This window comes from Tenrec ecaudatus, chromosome 10 (assembly GCF_050624435.1).
Source record: "Tenrec ecaudatus isolate mTenEca1 chromosome 10, mTenEca1.hap1, whole genome shotgun sequence".
NCBI classification, from domain to species: Eukaryota; Metazoa; Chordata; class Mammalia; order Afrosoricida; family Tenrecidae; genus Tenrec; species Tenrec ecaudatus.
Window position 1 is genome coordinate 62,799,169 of NC_134539.1, and position 20,494 is coordinate 62,819,662.

A 20,494-nucleotide genomic window follows, 5' to 3' on the forward strand; every position below is an offset into this window, starting at 1 on the left:
CGCGCGGAGGTGGAGGAGGAGGAGCTACCGGGCGGTCGCTTCCCGCCCCCGAGCCGGAGCTGGAGCCGGAGCCGGGGCTGAGGGGAGCCGAGGTTTGAATCCCAGCGGAGCCGGCTGAGCGGGCGGCGAGCCCCCGCCATGGCCCGGAACACGCTGTCCTCACGCTTTCGCCGGGTGGACATCGACGAGTTTGACGAGAACAAATTTGTGGACGAACAGGAGGAGGCGGCAGCGGCGGCAGCCGAGCCAGGCCCGGATCCGAGCGAGGTGGACGGGCTCCTACGGCAATATCCTTCCCCGGCGCGGCGGCTCGGGGGCCCTGGAGCTCGGGTCTGGCCTCCCCACCTCCCCCGTCCCCAGAGCCCTGCCTCCTCCGGTCACTCTCCCACGAACCCGGTGCCCTCCCGCACGGGTCACCCCATTGATCCCAGCCCCAGCGCCTCTGATTGCCGGCCCTGTACTCCCTCCGCAGGCCCTGGTGCCCCCTCTCGGCTCCCGAGGCCCCTCTGGAAGTTCCTTCCGTGGGCGCCCCATCCCTCTATCCCTCCCTGGCCGGAAATGGGGCCCTTCGCGAGCTGGGTGGCGGGAGGGGCAGGTGAGCCGCCGCTGAGTAATGGAGCAGCCGAGCGGCTCGGGGACCTGCCCGGTGGCCTTCGTGGGCCGGAATGCAGCACGGCCTGAAAATAGGTGGGTGAACGGCTGCGGGGAGAAAGGACGCAGGAGGGAGTGAGATGAAGCGCCCCTCACCCCAGAACCCGAGTCACTGCCCCTTAGTTAAAGGCGTATGGGCGCCTTCAGCACCTTGGCCTTGACCTCGGTCACACTCAACAAGTGCGCCCCGGCTTCCGATGCCGGTTGTACAGTAAGCAGAGGCCGAAAGGAGTGGTCCAGAGCTAAGAGAAACCAGACAGCGCAGAGGGAAATGCCACAGAAAACAGGAATTTAGAAAGCAAGATAAAAAATAGAGGTGGATGTCACCACCAGCTTGGGCCTGGAGCAGTTAGCACAGGAAACACTGATTCTCCCCGAGAGAATCTGAGCTTTATTCAAACGGTGTTACAGGAAGTCGCCTTCCGCCCGGAACTGGTCAAGTCAGCTTCTTCATGTTTGATCAGTGGACTCAGCCTGGGAAGTTGGCCTTCACCCACTGTTTTCCGGACGAGCCTGGCAGTGCTCCTCCGACGGGCCTTTCGAACTCACTCACTCAGATTTGGTCTGTTTGAATAAGAAGGTGGTTTCCAAGGTGGGGATTTAAACTTGTATTTCCTGCCCTACAAGGATCACCGTGCATACTCCTCTGGTGAAATGGGGTCGTGGGAAGGAAACCCAGGAGAGAAGGCTGGTTTTGTCACCTGGTGCAGGGCTCCAGAGAGGCCTTTCATATCACAGATGGGGCAGATCAAGGCCCCCACAGCTGTCACCTGGTTTATTCTCTTGGTCCTCGCTGATTGGTGATAGGTTCTTTATGACAGCTTGGAGCCCTCAGCTAAGCACATCCGGGTGATGGTGGCAGTTTTTCCACTAATGGGAGTGGCAGAGGCCTTGTCATGGAGAGTGTACCTTTTGGGGTTGAGGAAGTGAAGAACTGACACCCTGGAAGTTGGGGAGGGAGGAGGATGGAACTTGTATTTCTTGAATCCCTCTCCTGTGCCAGCTCCTTGACATCACATGAGCTCACTGACTGTAACCTGCAGCGTCTTCCTAGGAGGGTGAGGAAAGGACTTGGACTGGAGCTGTATCAGAAAGCGGCTCATGGGGGGGGGGGAGGGGGGGATTACAGGACAGAAATGGAAAGAATGGGAGCTGTGCGTCCACACAGACCCAGACCTGAGAGCGCTGGCTGTGACCTTGAGCAGGGCCATACCCTCGTTTTTCTGGTAAAGGGAGGGGAACCATGCTGGTCTCACAGGCTCCATGGGAGAATCATCAAAGAATGCCACCCCAAAAGGGCCTGGCATAGGGTTGGACACCCAGTGAGTGTCCATACCCCCAGCTTGGGTCTACAGAGGATGATAGCATTTGGGTTTGGAAGCAGGCAACTTGGGAGTGAAGGCTAGCTGGATAATTTCATTTTTCCACCTTAGATAAGTCATTTCCCTTCCTTTGGATCTTAGTTTCATTGTATTTAAAATGAGAACAGCGATCCCCTGGCAAAGGGTTGTTCACAGAGAGATAACCGCACCTGTCACAGGATTTGAGGCCTTGTAGATATGTCAGCAGAGCCTAGCTCTCACCAGAGCACCATTTATAGTGGTGGTTCTGCCTGACTGAACTCCCCCTACTTTGATGGTTACAACCTGGTGGCTTGGCTACTGGAAAATCTAGCAGGGGCTGGGATGTCACTAAACGCCCACAACACACAGGACAGCCCCCGCGGTATTGAGCCAGCTGGGCTAATGTCCCCGTGCTGTCACAGCTGAGAGACCCTGGTCTGGGGACTGGGCAGGGTTCCCACAGCCTTCACAACCCACACTCTGAAAGAGCCCAGTGTTCAGAGGCCAGTTTAGGCAATGCTGTGTGACAGTAGGGATGCCCTCTCTGCTCCCTCCACCTGCCTAGCTGCTGAAGGCCCCCTGCCTGTCCAAGCCCGCTAAGTGCTTAGCAGATGGCCTGAGAGAGTCCTGCTAAAGCTGCGACTCTTCTGCCCGTGACAGCTTTGCCAAACAGCTTGGGTTCTAGTGAAGAGCCTGCAGTGTGGTGAGTGCCACCCTGCATTTCCGGGGGTGAGGGGTGGGGAGGTGAACTCCTGCTTATTGTTTTAGACCAGAGGTTAGCTAGTCATCTCTAACTCAGGGCAACTCCATGGTGTCCTAAGTAGCATTGCTCTGTATGGTTTTCTGGGCTATAATCTTTATGGAAGCAGAATGGCAGGCCTTCCTTCCATAGAGCTAGTGGGTGGGTTTGAGTGACCAGCCTTTAGGTTCACAGCCAGTCACACACTGCTCACCCAGGCTCCTTTGTATTCAAAACCCCAAACTCACTGCCATTAGGCTGCATCTGACTCATAGTGACGCTGTAGGACAGAGTAGAACTAGCATTGCCCTTGTGGGTTTCCAAGACTGGCTCTCTATGGGGGTAGAAAGCCTTCTCCTGAGGAACAGCTGGTGGATTCAAACTGCTGACCTTGTGGTTAGCAGCCCAACCCTTAACCCATTATTACACCACCAGGGTTCTTTTTATTGCTTTATAGAGACAAGATGAAAGGGTGAGGAGGGAGAGGATTCCAGTGAGTGATCTCACACTGCCTGGAGAAGAGAAATTCACAGCTGAAAGAGGAAGGTGGATGGACTGCCTTTCATCTGGGATGGGAGCAGAGCCTCCCTGGGGCTGGGAGACCTGGGGCTGCAGGTCTGGTGGCAGTCAGGGTGGCGTCACACTGGGAAAGAGGAGCGATTCGCTTTTTTCTGCTCACACGTGGGTATCACTGCATGAACAGGAGTGGAGACCCGATTGGGCAGAAGCCATTCCTTGTTCTATTTTTGAAGCTTTTTGGCTGAAGCCAGTGTTTCAGATGAGGAAATGAAAGTCGGCTGATGTAATTCAGTTTAAAATAGGTGTCACCTTTGGGGACCTAACCCAGATTGCGGTTTTCTCTTCAGTGCTGGAGGAGTCAGAACTCGGCAAAAATGGTGACATGATTGCAGCTGCAGTTTGCAGGGGAGCCGTGGCTTATCTTAATTGGAAAAGGTTCTTTGAGGTACTAAGTTCCCCTCTGGTGGCAGTTGGCCCTTCACTGGCCAGGAACGGTCTTGCAGAGCCGCTTGCTTCCTGTCGAGTCCAGTCTGACTCATGACAGCCCAGTGTGTCATTCGAATGTGCTCCCTAGGGTTTCTCAGTGATGAATTTTTCAGGAGACCACCAGGTGCTGTTTCTGAGGCCTCGCTAGGTGGACTTACATGTCCAACCTTTCCATTGACTACTGAACATAGAAACTCTGCGCTTCCAGTGATGCCTAGATCTTGCAAGTTCCAGCCTTTCCTTTCCTGAGTATTAGAGATATAGCATGGGCTGGAAGAGCTGGCAGATCTCTGTGGCTTTGTTTTCATCTCTGGAATGAGAGCTATCACCCCCAGGTCCCACACGTGACTGTTGTGGGGTCCATGTGTAGATCAGATTTGGCTGCATTCACACGACTAGGTCAGTTGCTTTGCTGATAACTTCCCAAGTGTGTGCTACAGCTGGCTTTGAGCAAGAAGTGTAAGAGGGGCTAGAAAGGGCAATATGCAGGGCTGGCAGGGTGCCTACCACCCAGAAGCCAAGAAGTGGGGCAAGGCAAGGGGTTGTTGGGAGATCTCAATTGATTGCTCTCTTGCAATGCTTTGGAAATGAATTCACTAATGACAGCATGAACACAGCTTGCGCCTAACCATCCTTAACATGTGGCGCTGCACAGGGGACATGCTTCGGGCCTTCCACGCCGCCTTGCGGAACTCTCCTGTCAACACCAAGAACCAAGCTGTGAAGGTAACAGGGTCGGGCATCAGGCTCAGCTCTGCTGGGCCTGGGGACTGTGGGCTTGGCAGCCCCTCAGCTGGAGCGTGAGTTCTCTGGGGCTCTAGCCAGTGCCTAGTTGTCCGCAACAAGGAGTAGCTGCCAAAAGAGTGACTTGGCAGTAGACAGCACTGTTACGGAAGCCTCCTGGTGCCCACAGATATGGAGGCTCCTCTGCCTTCAAAGCTAACAGTGTTCACAGTAAATGCTCCCCAAAGAGCCTTCTCTCCTTCCCCCAAGGTCTCCTGGGGTAAGAAGTTAGCCCAGCCCTTGCAGATTTAGCAAAACAGATAAGAATGAGCTTGCTGGGTGAGACTTCGCTGGGGCTGTGCCTCGTAGGCTAGTAAATAAACTTCAGCTGCATAAGGACTTTTTAGAAGACATATTTTATTGTGAGTTAGGTGAAAGTGGACATCCTAAGTTTGCTTTTCCAATCAGTAGTTCATACACAAATGGGTTCTGACCTCCATAAGGAGTTAGTGCTTTGAAAAAGTCTCTCACCTGCACACCATGGGGTGAGAGCATAAAGCGGTGCTCCCACTGCTCACTGTACCACTAAGGTTGCCCAGCGTTTGGTCTGGACACAGGCTGTCCAGCTACCTGAAGCTTGACTTTGGCTTCTTGTGACAGAAATGTCACATCGTGATGTAGCCATTGGCTGCACCTCCTCAGGTGGAGGGAAAGGCTGACTGGTGGAAGCTGCAGGCAACTCAAACCAAGCGAAGCATCTTCTCTGACAGCCTGTGAAGTCTAAGGCTGTTACCCTCGGGGATTGTGTTGCTTCTCCCCTGTAAGCCATGCCCCTGCCTTTCCAAAAGAAGTGGACCAATGTATGGGATACTTTGAAATGTAAATAAAATTTTCATTCCCCGCCCGCCCCCTTTCTTTTTAAAGCACCAGATGTAAATTAGAAATGAGACCAGGCTTCTGGCAGATTCTGACCACTTGGCCGGTGGTTGTGTGCCTGCGGTGGGAGATAGCTGGGCTGTGGCTCTGGGCCTCATTCCCTCTCTCTTGCCGCCCTAGGAGCGAGCCCAGGGTGTGGTGCTGAAAGTGCTCACCAATTTTAAGAGCAGTGAAATCGAGCAGGCTGTGCAGTCCCTGGACAGAAATGGCGTTGACTTGTTAATGAAGTACATTTATAAAGGGTTTGAGAAGCCCACAGAAAACAGCAGTGCAATGTTACTCCAGTGGCATGAAAAGGTACGTGAGCACATCCCCTCCCTAGGATGCCTCCCCGAACACATCCCAGGGTTCAAGCCAACAGGCCGGGTGTTTCAAAACAGGGCACTCCAATAGTAGTGTGAGGATGAGGGGCCATCCTGGGACAGCTACACACTTAGCTCCCACACCAGCCACTGCTTTCCTTGTAATAGGTGAGGCACAGGCTAGGGGTGCTGGTTGGCTGGGACTTGGCCCTGACAGGGAAAGAACTGCTCTGAGTGGTCCTAGGGACTTATCTTTCCAGCCCCCTCTAAGGACCTCCAGCCATACCTGCACCCAGAAGGAGATAGCAGTGTGTAAAGATGTCACACACAGGTACTTCATTCACTTGAACAGAAAACACTAGGTCGGTCTTCCCTTTGCTTGGGTCACGAAGAGGAGCCAAGGCCCTTTGCTGAGCCCATCTCCTGCCTTTGGGCCACTGTGCTCTGCCCACCCTCTGCTCATGCTACTCTGAGCTGTTGTCAGCTTGATGCCATTTGAGCAGGCAGGCAGGACTAGGACGAACACAAAGTCCTTTCTAAAGGGTGCAGACCTGCCTTCTCACAGCAGGGCCAGTGACATTGGCATTGGGCTGTGATTGTGGTCTTTGGGGTGTGCTCAGCCTCCCCTCTGAAGAGAAAGCCCCCCTGGGCTTAGCAGGTGGTGGCTGTGGTGCTCAGGAGAGCTCAGCAGGTGTAGAGGCTCTAGGCCTCTGCCTTCCTTTAAGAATTCTTGGTGCAAAAGAAAAAAAATTCTTGGTGCCTAGTTCTGTCTGGTATGCCTTTCGAGAGCACCAGGAGGCAGCTTTCAGATAGGTGAGTGTGCATTGAGGAAGTGGGATAGGTAAGCACTGCCTGTTGGCTCCAGTCCAAACCTACCAGCCAATCCAGGGGAGAAAGATGAAGCTGTCTGTTCCCATCAATACTCGCAGTCTCTGAAACCCTACAGAGCTCTTCTACTCTGTTCTACTGGGTGGGAATTGACTTGGGGTCAGTGTGCATGCACATGCTTGGGCTTTGCCTGCAGGCTGGCATGCTGCATTTCTTCAGAGGGCAGACCTGCAGGGCTCTGCCAAGGGGGTTACTCCCAGGACCCAAGCGACCCAACTGGCTCCACCACTAAGAACCCTTAGGGCCCTCTGGTCCCAAGAGCAAGCTGCCGCCTGACTGTCCTCACAGGACTCCCTTTCCTTTTCCAAGGATCTGCGCTGGCCCCCATGCAGGGAGTGCTTGGCCCCGTCTCCCTGGACCCCCTTCCTTGTGGCCAGGGCTCCGTTGACATGTGTCCTTTTCCCCACAGGCATTAGCGGTAGGAGGACTGGGCTCCATTATAAGAGTTCTTACAGCAAGAAAGACTGTTTAAAACCAAGACTCGTGTCACCTAGAGAAGACCTTTGGACGCACAGGCTGGTGAAGAAGGGCTTGACCACGGACCATCTTCTAGAAACTCCAAGTGAGCTATTCAGGACCCGTGTCTGCTGGGATGGATTTTTTTTCAAGGTGGAGGGAGAAATTGTCCTACTGTTCGGTGAACTCTTTGCAGGATCTGATAGTCTTTGTAATGCAGAAGGGACGTTTTCTGCCTGTACCAGAGTGGTGGCCAGCCTTGTCAGGTGTGCCTGGGGAACGGGGCCATTCCAGGGTTGTGGTAAAGGGAGTGCGTGTTTGTGACGTGAGAAAGCCCGAGGGTCTGTATAGTCCTCCCGCCCTCCCCAAGAAAGCGGCCTCTCTCGGGCTCATTGTAAAGTGCCTGCTGCATCAATAAAGCTCTTGGCTTATTAGTATCCACATAGCAGTGTGTTTCGTATATGTTATGAATGCTCACGAGCGGTGGGCAGGAGAGGCCGATGGTCCTGGGGCCCCACAGGTGTCAGGGGTTAGAGCTGCTGGGCAGCCCTGTGGAGCAAACATGGCAATCAGTGGGACAAGGTGGTGGGCTGCCGGCTGCCAGAGAGGGGTTTTGTGGAATCATTGTTTCTTATTCCTCTGATTCGTATTGTAATTTTGGAAGTCACTGAATAAAGTGCCAGATGTTTAAGAATTGATCCCCGTTTGTGTGACTGCATTTGGGAGCCCTTCCAGGTGGGCCTCAGGGTTCACCTGGTCACAGGCCTGATGCCACTGTGCTGCAAAATGCCCTTGTCTTTCCTATAAAGACACCGTCTCTTTAAAAAACATGCCAGAAATAGGTCAAAATCAGTGTGAGAAAGCATCTTTGGGCCCTGTAACTCTGACCAGGACAGCAAGTCTAAATTGCTGCGGGCACTCTGTTCTTCATTTGTATTCATGAAGCTCAGTCAGAAGGCCCTGGGAGTCAGGTGGATGAGGAAGGTACTCTCTGGGTTCCCCTCACCCCAACAGCCCCTCTGAAGAATGGACACCAGTCTTGGGAAGCAAGGCTGGCCTTCATTCAGGTAACATGCATTGATTTTCCGAGCCCAATCCTGGGAGTTTTTTTTCCCGAGAAACATTCTCTAGCCCTTGAAGTTGGCTTTGAGGTATTAAGTACAAGACACAAGCAGTTTAACAATATTGGCCCGCCAAACGATACCAAATCAAACACTCTTGTTGCATCTGGATTGCAGAGCTTTAATCAAAAAGTGTATTGCACCACAAATGAATTTTCTACAGTAGTTTTAGATAATACAACCCCTATTTACAGTATTGAGAGAGATCCAATGCTCATATAAAGGGCTATATATAGTTTATCACAGCAAGTTTTATATAGTAAAAGTGCATCAAATTACTTAGAATATTTATTCCACTCCCCTCTTAGAGCTGAAGAAAATTCACCATGCAGGAGGAAAGCCGAATTGGTGAGCGTCCCTAGGCAGCACAGAGTTGGCAAGGGGCATGGGCACACCTAATGGGGGTTGGAGATGGGGGCAGCAGCTCCAGAGGGCTGGAGGAGCCTGCAAGAGTCCGAGCTGGCTTCCAGAGGAGTGTCGGCACTGTTGGTAGCCAGCCTTGACCTATCAGTACTTCTTGGGGATCAGCTCTCTTGAGACAGATGAAAAGATAGAAATCTCTTGTAAAAAAACAACAGCTTGTCAAAATTGCAAAACAGAAAGGATTTTTCCTTCATGTGCTCACTGGGTGAGTGGAAAACAGCATTCATTCTAAACAAGGGCCAGACAGCTGCAAAGACGGGGCACCGTAGGGGCAGCAGCCAGGGCATGATTGGTTTGGATGGCTGAGCCTTTGCTGGGACGCAGGTGATGCTCAGGGTCATGGGAATTTAGTAGTTAAACTGCAAATCTTTTTCTACGAGTTCAAAAGAAATAACCCTGAAGAACTAAGCATAATTCGGAAACAACTCTCTTCTCATTGTTAGGATTGAATAACTGATGGTAAATACAGGAGCTTCAGTTAGTCCGTTTTTAATTCAGCCCGTGAAAAGTATCAAACTTGAAATCGACAAATGCTTTCTCTTTAGCGTCTGTATGGTGGCACATCTAGGAAAAGCGTGCTCTCCGGGAACAGCACACACCCCTTTTCTAGCCGTCACTGGCAGTGCCACATCGGCAAGTGGCTGGGGACTGCACTGACTGGGGCTGCCGGACTCAGGGCATGGCTGCTTAGGGGACAGTTGGGAGAGCGAGGGTGGCTCTACGGACAAGCTCGCGACTTCCAGTGTTTGGTTGTGGCTGGAGGAGGGCCAGCAGTGGCGTTTTTTGAATATGCCACATTGTCTTTTTTTTTTTTTTTTTAAATTTTATTTATTTATTTAATTATTTTTTTTTGCCACATTGTCTTTTAACAGAAAAAATGTGCTTAGCATTTGCTCAGTGTTTGTACCACACAGAACTAGGAGCAAAGCAAACAAAATACCACCACTTCTTCAGAGAGAAGCCGATGCCACCGAAAGCTAGTGATGCTACTGAGGGACAGGAATCCTAATAGAAGAAATCATGTCCTCTGGATGCTCGGATCTCCCTTTAAGAACGCCCATTACATAGATTTTATAATACAGACATGTTCACAACAGTGAAGAACTTCAGCTATAAAAAATAGTTTAAAATGGTTTACCAGCAACCTATCCAAGACAGTACATTCATTACAAAGGCAATTGAGTGTATTTGGTACTACCCTTACGATCCCTTGATTTGCGAGCTTGCAGATGCCAGAGGAAAGGTGCAAGCTCATGATTCGGTGCCAGCCCCGGTGGTGTGCAGCCATCTACCTACCTCTCAAGTTTTAGGTGGTTTCAGAAACAAGGTGGAGCAGCGTTTGCTGGAGAGGAAACGGGAAGAAGCCTCTTCTCATTCATCTGAACCCACACGTTACCAGGGAAGGGGGCTTAAAGCACACCCCGGGGAGTTGGAGGTGTGCAGCAGAAGCAGGTGGGTTTGGCCTGCCAGGCGCCACTCCCAGGAGCTGCCTCTTCCTTCAGCAGCAGCACATCAGGGTGCCCTGGCTGACGGAGGCTGACAACTTGCGCTTTAGTGCAGACGGGTGCCAGAGCTGGATAGTGGCAGCACTGTGGCAATCTGGGTAGTGCTGGGGACCAGAAGGACAGCTCCTGCTCCCTCCTGAAGTTCACGTTAGTTTACAGGGACGTGGGTCTTATCTCTTGTAAACAATGCGTAGGTGCTTGTACAAAATACTGCAGATACGGTGATTAAAAACCCACCCGACTGCTCTGTCAGGGTTCTTTTTCAAGAGACTGTCAAGCTGTGGAGCTTCATCTTTGGCGGGCTCCCTCTAGGACCATGGTATCCGAGGGTTGGAGATGGATGGCCGGATGCTGCCCTTGGGAGCTGGTTTGGATCCAAACCATGACATCTGTATTTGGAACAGCAAAGGGTCCTGAGCTCAACAGACCATGGAAACAGCCCCCGCTCCCCTCCTTGCCCCCACCTGCCATCCTCACCACATCCTGACTCTGACCGGAAGCAAGGGGAAGAGAATAGTGTCTGTCTTGACAAAAACTTGTCAAGACAAGCTGGAATTGTAGGTAATTTTACCTTATTAACTATTTTTAATTACATTGGTTTACACTTGTACTTTTAAAATATTTTCTCCTTTAAAAACATTGCTGTGTGTTGAGCAAGATTTGGGCCATCAATGAAAAGGGCTCTGTGTGGGCCGGTGCTCAGCGATGGCCTCACTGACCTTGGGCTGGGGCAGCTGGGTACGACAGCTGGAGGCGGCCGCAGCGGACCCAAGGCCTACCTTATACTCCAGGGTTTCCTTCAGCATGTTCTCTTCCTCTGGGGAGAAGCTGAGCAACACCGACACGGCTTTGATAAGGTGAAAGGCCTGAAATAAAGCAAGTTGTGCCGCCACAGGCTCCGTGGCGGGGAGGAAGGCAATGCGTGGGGGCTTTGGTTTTGCTCCCAGGGGGTGCAGTCCTGGTTAGCAGGGACTGGATGGGGGTGAAGTCGACCACTGTGAGGTGCTCTGTCCCCTCCCTCCTCACTGGGGGCCTGGCTCTCTGCTTTCTGCTCTTCAGCGGGGTGCAGGATTGCTGGGAGAATCAGGTCCCCGGACTCTGGCCTCGGCAGCCAGGTTGGAAGATGCATCTCTGCCAATAGCTTGTTTCCCACGCTGCCCCCTCACTGCCCGCCGCAGTCAGCAGCTGAAGAAATGACTACATGCGCACATGGTAGTCCAATAGGGCGTGTGGGTGAGAGAAGAAGGGTGCGGCCTGGGTGGGACAGTACACAGGGCAGGGCCTGGGCAGAGACTCAACACGAAAATCAATGGACTTGAAAGCCCGTTACCTCCGATTCTCGGCAGGACATGAATTTCAGAACAACATGTTTCAGGTACTCAAAGTTGATTTCTCGAGCGTCGGTCAGGTCGGCAGTACTGGTGACAGACGGAGCCAGGCTCGCCATCTCGGGTCCAGGCTTTTCCCGGACCTCAAAAAGCTCATTATCAGGCCTGATTTTCTGAAAAATAAGATGGAAAGATGCTACACTGGCTAGGCTTAACCATCATGCCATGGGCAGTTTAGCTGGCTGGCCCACCTGCTGTTCCCATTCCACAACAGACACATCACAGGGCAAAAAGGGTCCCACTTGGGAAGGAAGCACCTCTAGGTGGGTTGCCAGCTGAGAGGAGACAGCCAGGTCCTCTGCCATTTCCTTTACCTATGCTAAGGACACATCTCCCCAGGGCAGGGCACTGCTCAGCCAGGAAAAGGCCTGATGATCATCCTGGGTCGGGGCAGCCACTACGGGACTGTACAATGCACAGAGCGACCCAAGAGGTCAACACAGGCACATGCCCAATGTCACACAGCTATCATCTGACTTCCCAGGGACCCTTGCATTCACCTTGGGGGAAGGGCACTCTCAAGCAGGGAGGGACCCTAGGAGGGTCAGAGCACCCCAGGCCCTGGGCAGCAAGAAGAGCTGGGCAGCAAGAAGAGCTGGGCAGCCAGGCCGCCTCTGCGCAGGGACTCACCAGTTCCTTCTGCAGAGTCTTCTTGAGTTCCAGCATCCTCTGCTGCATCTGCTTTATGATCTGAGATGAACCCCACAAAAGCGATTTTTTAGTGCACAGTTCAGGAAGACCTCCGCATATGCTGCCCTCGCCCCTACCCCACCCCATGCCCCTGGCCTGTTAGTAGTCTACCCTTGCCCTCCTGAGACATGGGGGGTAGCTTTCCCACCCAGGTTCCTGCACCTGTGTGCTGTCTTCCTCACATGATCCTGTTTTGCACATGTCTGGTCTCTAGACTCCACAAAGCCACATAGGTTGTGAGAAACACTTCCATGTAATCTATGAATGTCCCAGGGCTGCTATCATGGGCTCTCTCATCTGGACTGTGTCAAGTTCCTGCCACCAGGAACAGTCCGTCTGTAAGCACCCCGGTGCCATATGCTCTCTCCTTCAGAAAGATTGTGCTATGAGCCTAAAGCAGACGCTTAAGGTCAAAATGTATGGTTTTCATCATCACCACTGTGTGTCTGGCATACCATGATCTACCATAAGGGGTCGGTAACACCAGTGAGGTCCCCACACTTTTGACAGACTCATCGACCAATCGAGACCACGAGGACAGCATGTGTCCAAGGGCAAAGTCCTTGGAGGACTCTGCACTCTGAGGAGGCGTGGAGGTGGACGCAGGAAGGCAGTGGCAGGCGTGCTGTTGAGGGGAGGAGTTGCAATGATAAGCTGAAACAAAATGTGCCTGGAGTGTTGACTCTCACACTGACCATCTGTGCTGTCAATCTTCACCTAATTTACAAAACAAGGTTTTTAAAAAGGGATTTGCTGATGTCTGTGGGTTGTCCAAGACAGGGTTGTGGCTGTCTGGGGTTTTGCAACTTCCTGAGATGAGAAAGAGTAGTGGGAGGACAGCAGCACGGTGAGTGATGTTTCACTCACATAGCGTGTTTCACGTCGGAGACGTCTTTAGACCTGTGGGGGTGGAGAAGGCAGACCCAAGGCTCTAGCCTTCCTGGGAGTGGAGACAGGCAAGTGGGAGGCAGCAGTGGGCGAGTTTCTGGGTAAGATCACCAAGGGAGTGCATGGGCCAAGTTCAGGACCACAGAGGGTTGGGAGGGCACGAAGAAGCCTGAACCATGACCAGAGAAGGAGAAGGAGCAGGGAAGAAGAGAACACAGAAGATGGTTCCCTGTCTACTAACTGCTGATGACTGGTCAAATTTGGAGGAAAAAATAAAATGTATTTTTGCATTTAGCAGTGCGGGCATCCCTGATGAGCTTGGCAGGTTTGTTTTCTGTGCAGCAGTAGGGGAAAAGCCTGGTGGACTAGATTAAACAGAGACTAAGCGGAGTGGTAAAAGGTATAGGTAACGTGGCTGGGGAGGCGAGCTGAGAGACAAAGCAGTAGTGAGAGACAGACTGAAGCTCTGTAAGGTGACTTAACTACAGCACACTCCTAAGTGGATGAATGACCCCGGAAGAGAGAGAGAAAGGATGAGGGAGGCCAGGGAGAGAGCAGGAGCAGCAGGGATGAAGCAGCCGGAGAGGTTGTACAGTGAGTTCGTCTCAGAACCAGGAAGGCGGGCAAGGGCTCCTTCTGGTCCATTGGTGCTGGGTAAGTGAACTATGATGCAGAGACTGGTGGAAGAGGAGGGCCTGGAAAACAGTAAAATCACCAAGGAAAGCAGCCTGGCACTTCCTCAACCAACTGGGACTAGAAATCCCAGATGATCCGCCATCCCATTACTACTACTCAGCATGTGCCTGAGTGAAACACACACAGGACCACAAGCAGTTCCATGTGAACCCATGCGCACTGCAGCACTACTCACAGTAGCAGGGAAACAGACTCTAAATGCCCACCATGGGAGAAGTGACCAAGACACACACGATGGAATATTATGCATCACTGAAGAATAATGACAAATCTGTAAAGCACCTCATGACAACAGAACAGCAAAGGGAAGCAGGGCAAGGAAGTCCCGAGGGAGTACCAAAAATAGACTTTGGGGTCAGAGCATGGTACCCCATCAGACTCTACCAAAAAACACTCTTAAAGGTAAGCCAACAGACCTTGAACTATTTACCAGTTTCTCATTTTTTGGTCATTGGTTTTTATTGTTGTTTTCTTTTGTTGTTTTGTTTTGCTCTGTCTTGTTTTTTTGTGCATATTATCTCTGCAGGTCTATCTAGATAAGATAGGTGGGATAAATCTGGAGGAGAAAACAATAGGACCTATGGACGGTTCTGTGGGGACAAGGGAAGGGGGAGGCGGGGGGAAAGGAAGTGGGTGTTAACAAACTCAGGGTCAAGGGAAGTGGTATTAACAAACCCAGGGACAAGGGAACAACAAGTGATCCAAAATCAGTGGGAAGGAGGGTGTGAAAGGCCTGGTAGGGCGTGATCAAGGGCAATGTAACCAAGAGGAATTACTAAAACCCAAATGAAGGCTGAGCATGATAGTGGGACAAGAGGAAAGTAAAAGGAAATAGAGGAAAGAACTAGGAGGCAAAGGGCATTTACAGAGGTCTAAATGTAGACATGTACATATATTTATATATGATGATGGGGAAATAGATCTATGTGCATATATTTATAGGTTTAGTATATTAAGGTAGCAGATGGACTTTGGGCCTCTAATCTAGTACTCCCTCGATGCAAGAACACTGTTCTGTTACACTGGCATTCATGATGCTCACCTTCCTGACACAATCAATGAAGACAAAATGGGTACATAAGCAAATGAGGTGAAGAAAGCTGATGGTGCCCAGCTACCAAAATATATAGTGGCTGGGTTCTTAAAGGCTTGAAGATAAACAAGTGGTCAAAAACTGAGAAGCAACAAAGCTCACATGGAAGAAGCACACCAGCCTGTGCGATCATGAGGTGTCGAAGGGATCAGGTATCAGGCATCAAAGAACAAAACATCATTGTGAATGAAGGGGAGTGTGGACTGGGGACCCAAAGCCCATCTGTAGGCAACTGAACATCCACTTACAGAAGGGTGATGGGGAGGAGACGAGCTCGTCAGGGTGCAGTTTAGCAATGATTAAATATATAACTTTCCTCTAGTTCCTAAATGCTTACTCCCCAACCCCCACTATCAGGATCCCAATTCTACCTGACAAATATGGCTAGACCAGAGGATGTACATTGGTAGAAAGGAACTGGAACCGCAGGGAATTCAGGGCAGACGATCCCTGTGGGGCCAGTGGTAAGAGTGGCGATAATGGGAGGGTGGGGTGGAAAGGGGGAACCGACTACAAGGATCTACATATAACCTTCACTCTAGGGAGTGGACAACGGAAAAGTGGGTGAAGGGAGACTTCAGCAGTGCAAGATATGACAAAATAATAATTTATAAATTATCAAGGGTTCATGAGGGAGAGGGGAGCAGGGAGGGAAGGGGGAAATGAGGAGCTGATGCCAGGGGCCTATGTGGAGAGCAAATGTTATGAGAATGATGAAGGCAATGAATGTACAAATGTGCTTTATACAATTGACCTATGTATGGATTGTGATGAGTTGTATGAGCCCCTAATAAAATGATTAAAAAAAAGAGCGGGGGGGGGGGTAGAGCAAGCCATTTGGAGGATGAATTAAATTGCTGAATGCAAGCATGATGATCTGATCTGTAAACCCCACCTCATTCACAAGAAAAATTCAAGAAAAACACGAGGGGGAAGAGGAGCAATTGGGGTTGAGGAGGGAAGAGAAAGCAGAAGTACAGGTGGGATGGGGAGTGATGTATGAGGCCTGTGTGACTCCACAGCTGCAGGGGTAGAGCAAAGATAGCAGAGCTGAGTCTGGGTTTCACCAGCACTGTTGGAGAGGCCGAGCTCTGAAGATGTGGAGAGGCAGTGTCCATGAAAATGGCCTGTGGAACCCACTGGGCTCAGCAGGGGAGCAGAAGGGCCAGGTCAGAGAAGACAGAGGAGGAACTACTGGCTGGTCATGGCACACACCTTATAGGACATACAAAAGCCGTGAACTGAGGGTCAGTGTTCAGAGATGCCATTGCAGTGGGAAAGCTAGGACGGCCAGGAGGCAGTTCCCACCTAAGTGAGGTCAGATGGGACCCCGAGGGCTCAGGGTTGCTGACTGCTCCTGACGCCTATCCTGGGGCTGGCCACAAGTGTGGCTGCTCCAGTGCACTTGTCCGTGGACATTTACTATCTCCTAATAAGGGAGTAAAGGTAAGAACATGAAAGAGAAATGATGGCTATGAGCCCCTTTTCCTTTTTTAAACAAGGAAAAATTGGCTTCTGGGAAGATGACAACGGAGTAACATCCCAGAGGGACTCTGCAGAAATCAGCCAGGAGAGTTGCACAGAGGGAAATTCAACGCTGCTGGACTGCAGGAGGAGCATCAGAAATAAAAGTAGGCACAGATCGACATGGTTTTGAGGGGCTGGGGCTTACCACAGTGGAGGCTGGCTAGGGCTTGATCTTAGCCCCCCACCTGCCTCCGGACAGGGACTAAACTCTTGCAGCTCCATGGGCAGAGTTCCGGCTCGGCTACATTGTTACTTTTATTTCCCTCTCTTCTCTCTATCCCCCCACAGTCTCAAAAGGCTGCACAGGGACTTTTTCTCAACACAGCCACCTCTTGGGGCGGGTGACTAAACCCTTGCAGCTCCACAGGCAGGGATCGAGTCTCAGCTACATTGTTACTTTTGTTTCCCTCTCTTCTCTCTATCCACAGTATCAGATGGCTTACTTTTAAATAATTTTTTCTCCTCTTTGTCTCTTTTCTCTTCTCTCACACTCCACTGCTGACCTCCAGACCACACCTCTTAACCTAGGGCATTTACGCCTGCACTACACCCAGCTAGGTGAGCTCCACCCTGTGTAGCTAGCCCGAGGTTGGGGAAAGCCTAGCCAACCTCCACTACGTGATACTCTGCCCAGCACAACTTCGTACACAGCCCAACTTCTTATCGGGGAATTCCTGCCTCTGTGCCTGGGACCTAAAGGAGCTAGGCCAACACTCGCCAACCTTCCAAGCTGCTGCAGGAACCTCCGCCCAACTCCGCAACCCCAAAACAGGCAACACACCAGCCTTCTGGGGCACTCCCCTGAGAGGGAAGCCACAGGAGGATAAAGTGGTAGGTTAATTCCATAGTGAAATTAGCTGTAGGCAGTTCGAACAAGCAGTCCTACAAGTCTCTGAGAGAGAGCCAGTGCTCTTTAACTCCCTGGAAAATGGCACCTGGCTCCTCTAAAACAATGCAATGCAAACAGCCATCAGCCCCAACAACCTCAATGAAAAAACAGGAGAAACAAAAAGTAATGGCAGAAGATGTCCTGAACATAACGACATTCATAGAAGAAGCAGACATTGAGCTGCCATAGAAAGGAATTAAAAAAAAGAAAGAAAGGAATTCTGAGAATGCTGCTTACAGACGTACAGGATATGAAGGAAACAATACAGAAAAAAAAGAATGAAATGATAGAAGAAATAAAGTCCATACACCAAAGGGAAATACAGGAGCTTAGGGAAGAGATAACAAAAACTGGTAGCAGATATATGGACCTCAAGAATTGACTGGAGGATGCAGAAAACCGCACCAGTGACTTGGAGGACAGATAAGCAGACTTTAACAAATGCGAACAAAAATCGAATAAGATCAGAGAAGCTGAAGAAAACCTAAGAACTATGTCTGATGCTATGAAGAGGAACAACATTAGAATTATTGGCTTACCAGAGGAAGACACAACAAAGAGGTCATCTGCAACAATAGTGAGAGAATTCTTGCAGGAAAACGTCCCCAGCTTAATGAATGAAAACCAGGCAACCATTCAGGAAGCTGAAAGAACTCCAGTTAGACTGAATCTCAAGAAGAAGTCACCAAGCACATAATAAACTATGCAACTTTGAGTAAAAGAAGAAAATCATGAGAGCAGCTAGGGAAAAAGAATCACATATAAAGGTTCCCACATAAGAATATGCTCAGACCTATCAGCAGAAACTATGAAGAAGAGGAGAGAGTGGAATAACATATTCCAAAAACTGAAAGAAAACAACACAAACCGAAGAATGCTCTACCCAGCGAAATTATCGATCAAGATAGATGGAGAAGTAAGAGTCTTCCCAGACAAGGGAAAACTCAGAGAATACGTTAGAAGAAACCCAGTCCTACAAAAGATCCTTGCCGACCCAGTACAGGCAGTAGAACAACACTCACCAAGCATAAATAAGAGACCACCACATAGAACAGCCTTACCCCGGGGGCAACAAAGAGAAAGAGACCCCAAGATAGCATTGGCTTAAGGATGGAAAGAAGTCAAGAATGATACACACACACACACACACACGCACAACACACTAATAAGAACTGAAGGTAGGACAACACCCAACACAAAAGGTATAAGATGACATCACAAAATCTGCACATGGAAATAATAACCCTGAATATCGATGGCCTGAACTCAGACATTAAAAGACTGAGACTCACAGACTAGCTTAGAAAACAAAACCCATCAATCTGCTGCCTACGGGAGACACATCTCAAGGCTACAGACAAAAAATAGGCTGAGAATCAAAGGCTGGAGAAAGGCATACCAAGCAAACAGCAATTCAAAAAAAGCAGGGGTTGCAATCCTAATCTCAGATAAAATTGACCTCAAAGAGCAAACCATAAAAAGAGCATAATAATGCTCAAGGGAATGGTAGACAGAGAACCACTAAGCATTGTAAGCATATAGTTCCTGAATGAGAGACCCACAGAATATGTCAACCAAACGCTCCAAAAGATGAAAAAGAAATCACAGCCTCAACAATTATAGTGGGTGACTTCAATACATAACTCTCTGAGAAAGATAGATCACAGGGAAAGAAAATCAACAAGGAGGCAAGAGATGTAAACAGTATAATTAGACAATTTGACCCGATAGATATTTACAGCTTTTCATCCAAACACAAAAAAATCTGCATTCTTTTCAAGCCTGCATGGCACATAATCAAAGATAGACCACATGCTGGGGCATAAGGTGAATCTACATAAATTTAAGCACATTGATATCATACAGACATGTCTCTCTGACCACTGTGTAATAAGGCTGGAAATCAACAAAAGGAAGACAAAGAAAACAAGAGCAAACAATTGTAGGATGAATAATTCTCTACTGCAAAAGGAGTGCATACTGGCACAGATCAAAGATAAAATTTCTAGAAACCAACGAGAATGAGAACACGATGTACCAAAATTTGTGGGAAACAACAAAGGCAGTTATCAGAGGAAGTTTCATAGCAATGCATGCACACCTAAGAAAGGAAGAGATACTCATGATTGATATGCTGGCACAAAATTTACAACAACTAGAGCAGAGTAAGCAGGAAAATCCTACTAATAACAAAAAAGAAATAATAAAAATCAGGGCTAAGATTCAGGAGAGGGAAAATAAGAAAACTGTGGAGAAAATTAATGCTACTAAAAATTGGTTCTTTGAAAGGATAAACAGAATCAACAGACCACTGGCAAACCTAAGCAAAGAAAGCAAGGAACAAATTTCAATAGCAAGAATAAGAGATGAAAGAGGGGACATTACTACAGACCCTAATGAAATCAAAAGGATAATTACACAGTACTACAAAGGATTGTACTCCAATGAATTCAACAACTTGGAAGACATGGACAAATTCTTGGAAATACAATCCCTCCCTAGACTATCCTCAATGGATGTTAAGAATCTCAACAGACCCATAACAATAGAAGAAATAGACAAGGTTATCAAGGGATTACCAACAAAAAATCCCTTGAACTAGATGGCTTCACTGGAGAATTCTACCAAGCATTTAGGGAAGAACTAACACCAATCCTACACAAACTCTTACAGAACATAGAAAAAGATGGTAAACTCCCTGACTCCTATGAAGCTAGTATAACTCTGATACCAAAACTGGGCAAGGGTCCCACAAGAATTGAGAACTACAGACCAATATCCCTAATGAACATCTATGTAAAAATCCTTAACAAAATATTGGCCAATAGAATACAAAATTATATAAAAAAAACTAACTCACGATGACCAAGTGGGATCCCAGGGATGCAGGGACAGTTCAACATATGGAAGACCATTAATATCATTCGCCATATTGACATGAAAAACTATAAGCACCACATGATAATACCGATGCAGAAAAAGCATTCGACAACATCCAACACCAATTCATGTTTAAGACACTTGAGAAAATAGGAATTGAAGGAAAATTCCTCAAGACAATACAACCTATATATGAAAAACCAACAGCCAACGTGGCAGTCAGTGGAGAAAAGACTAACACAATCCCACTGAAAAATGGGACCAGACAAGGATGCCTCTTGTCCCCACTCTTATTTAATATCGTGCTAGAGGTTTGAGTTAACAGCATAAGGCAAAGAAAAGGCATCAAAG

At 49.4% G+C, this 20,494-nt stretch overlaps 2 protein-coding genes across 7 annotated transcripts in view; one reads left to right on the forward strand and one right to left on the reverse strand.

Moving 5' to 3' along the window:
* ARPC5L (actin related protein 2/3 complex subunit 5 like) lies at positions 1-7,486 on the forward strand. Of its 2 annotated transcripts, XM_075560489.1 has the most exons (4): positions 8-287; positions 4,392-4,464; positions 5,518-5,694; positions 6,997-7,486. In XM_075560489.1, the coding sequence occupies exons 1-4, from the start codon at positions 139-141 to the stop codon at positions 7,057-7,059; spliced, it is 462 nt and encodes a 153-aa protein (XP_075416604.1). In that variant the 5' UTR covers positions 8-138; the 3' UTR covers positions 7,060-7,486. The 2 variants fall into 2 exon arrangements, with proteins under 2 accessions (XP_075416605.1, XP_075416604.1); XM_075560490.1 differs by lacking the exon at positions 4,392-4,464 and having other exon boundaries at positions 1-330.
* An 810-nt stretch (positions 7,487-8,296) lies between these two features.
* Positions 8,297-20,494, reverse strand: part of GOLGA1 (golgin A1) — a 59,980-nt gene continuing 47,782 nt past the window's right edge. For all 5 annotated transcript variants that reach the window (XM_075560496.1, XM_075560493.1, XM_075560494.1 and 2 more), the window contains exons 19-22: positions 12,111-12,170; positions 11,423-11,593; positions 10,872-10,958; positions 8,297-10,481 (exon numbers count right to left, since the gene is read on the reverse strand). In XM_075560496.1, the coding sequence (XP_075416611.1) occupies positions 10,401-10,481; positions 10,872-10,958; positions 11,423-11,593; positions 12,111-12,170 (399 nt within the window). In that variant the 3' untranslated portion in view covers positions 8,297-10,400. The remainder of the gene's footprint in view (positions 10,482-10,871; positions 10,959-11,422; positions 11,594-12,110; positions 12,171-20,494) is intronic.

Excerpts from the sequence above, each read along its gene's own strand:
- ARPC5L (XM_075560489.1), top strand. The coding sequence starts at position 139 with ATGGCCCGGAACACGCTGTCCTCACGCTTTCGCCGGGTGGACATCGAC. Across the intron at positions 4,465-5,517 it reads CCAAGAACCAAGCTGTGAAG|GAGCGAGCCCAGGGTGTGGT; the intron begins GTAACAGGGTCG and ends TTGCCGCCCTAG. Across the intron at positions 5,695-6,996 it reads TACTCCAGTGGCATGAAAAG|GCATTAGCGGTAGGAGGACT; the intron begins GTACGTGAGCAC and ends TTTTCCCCACAG.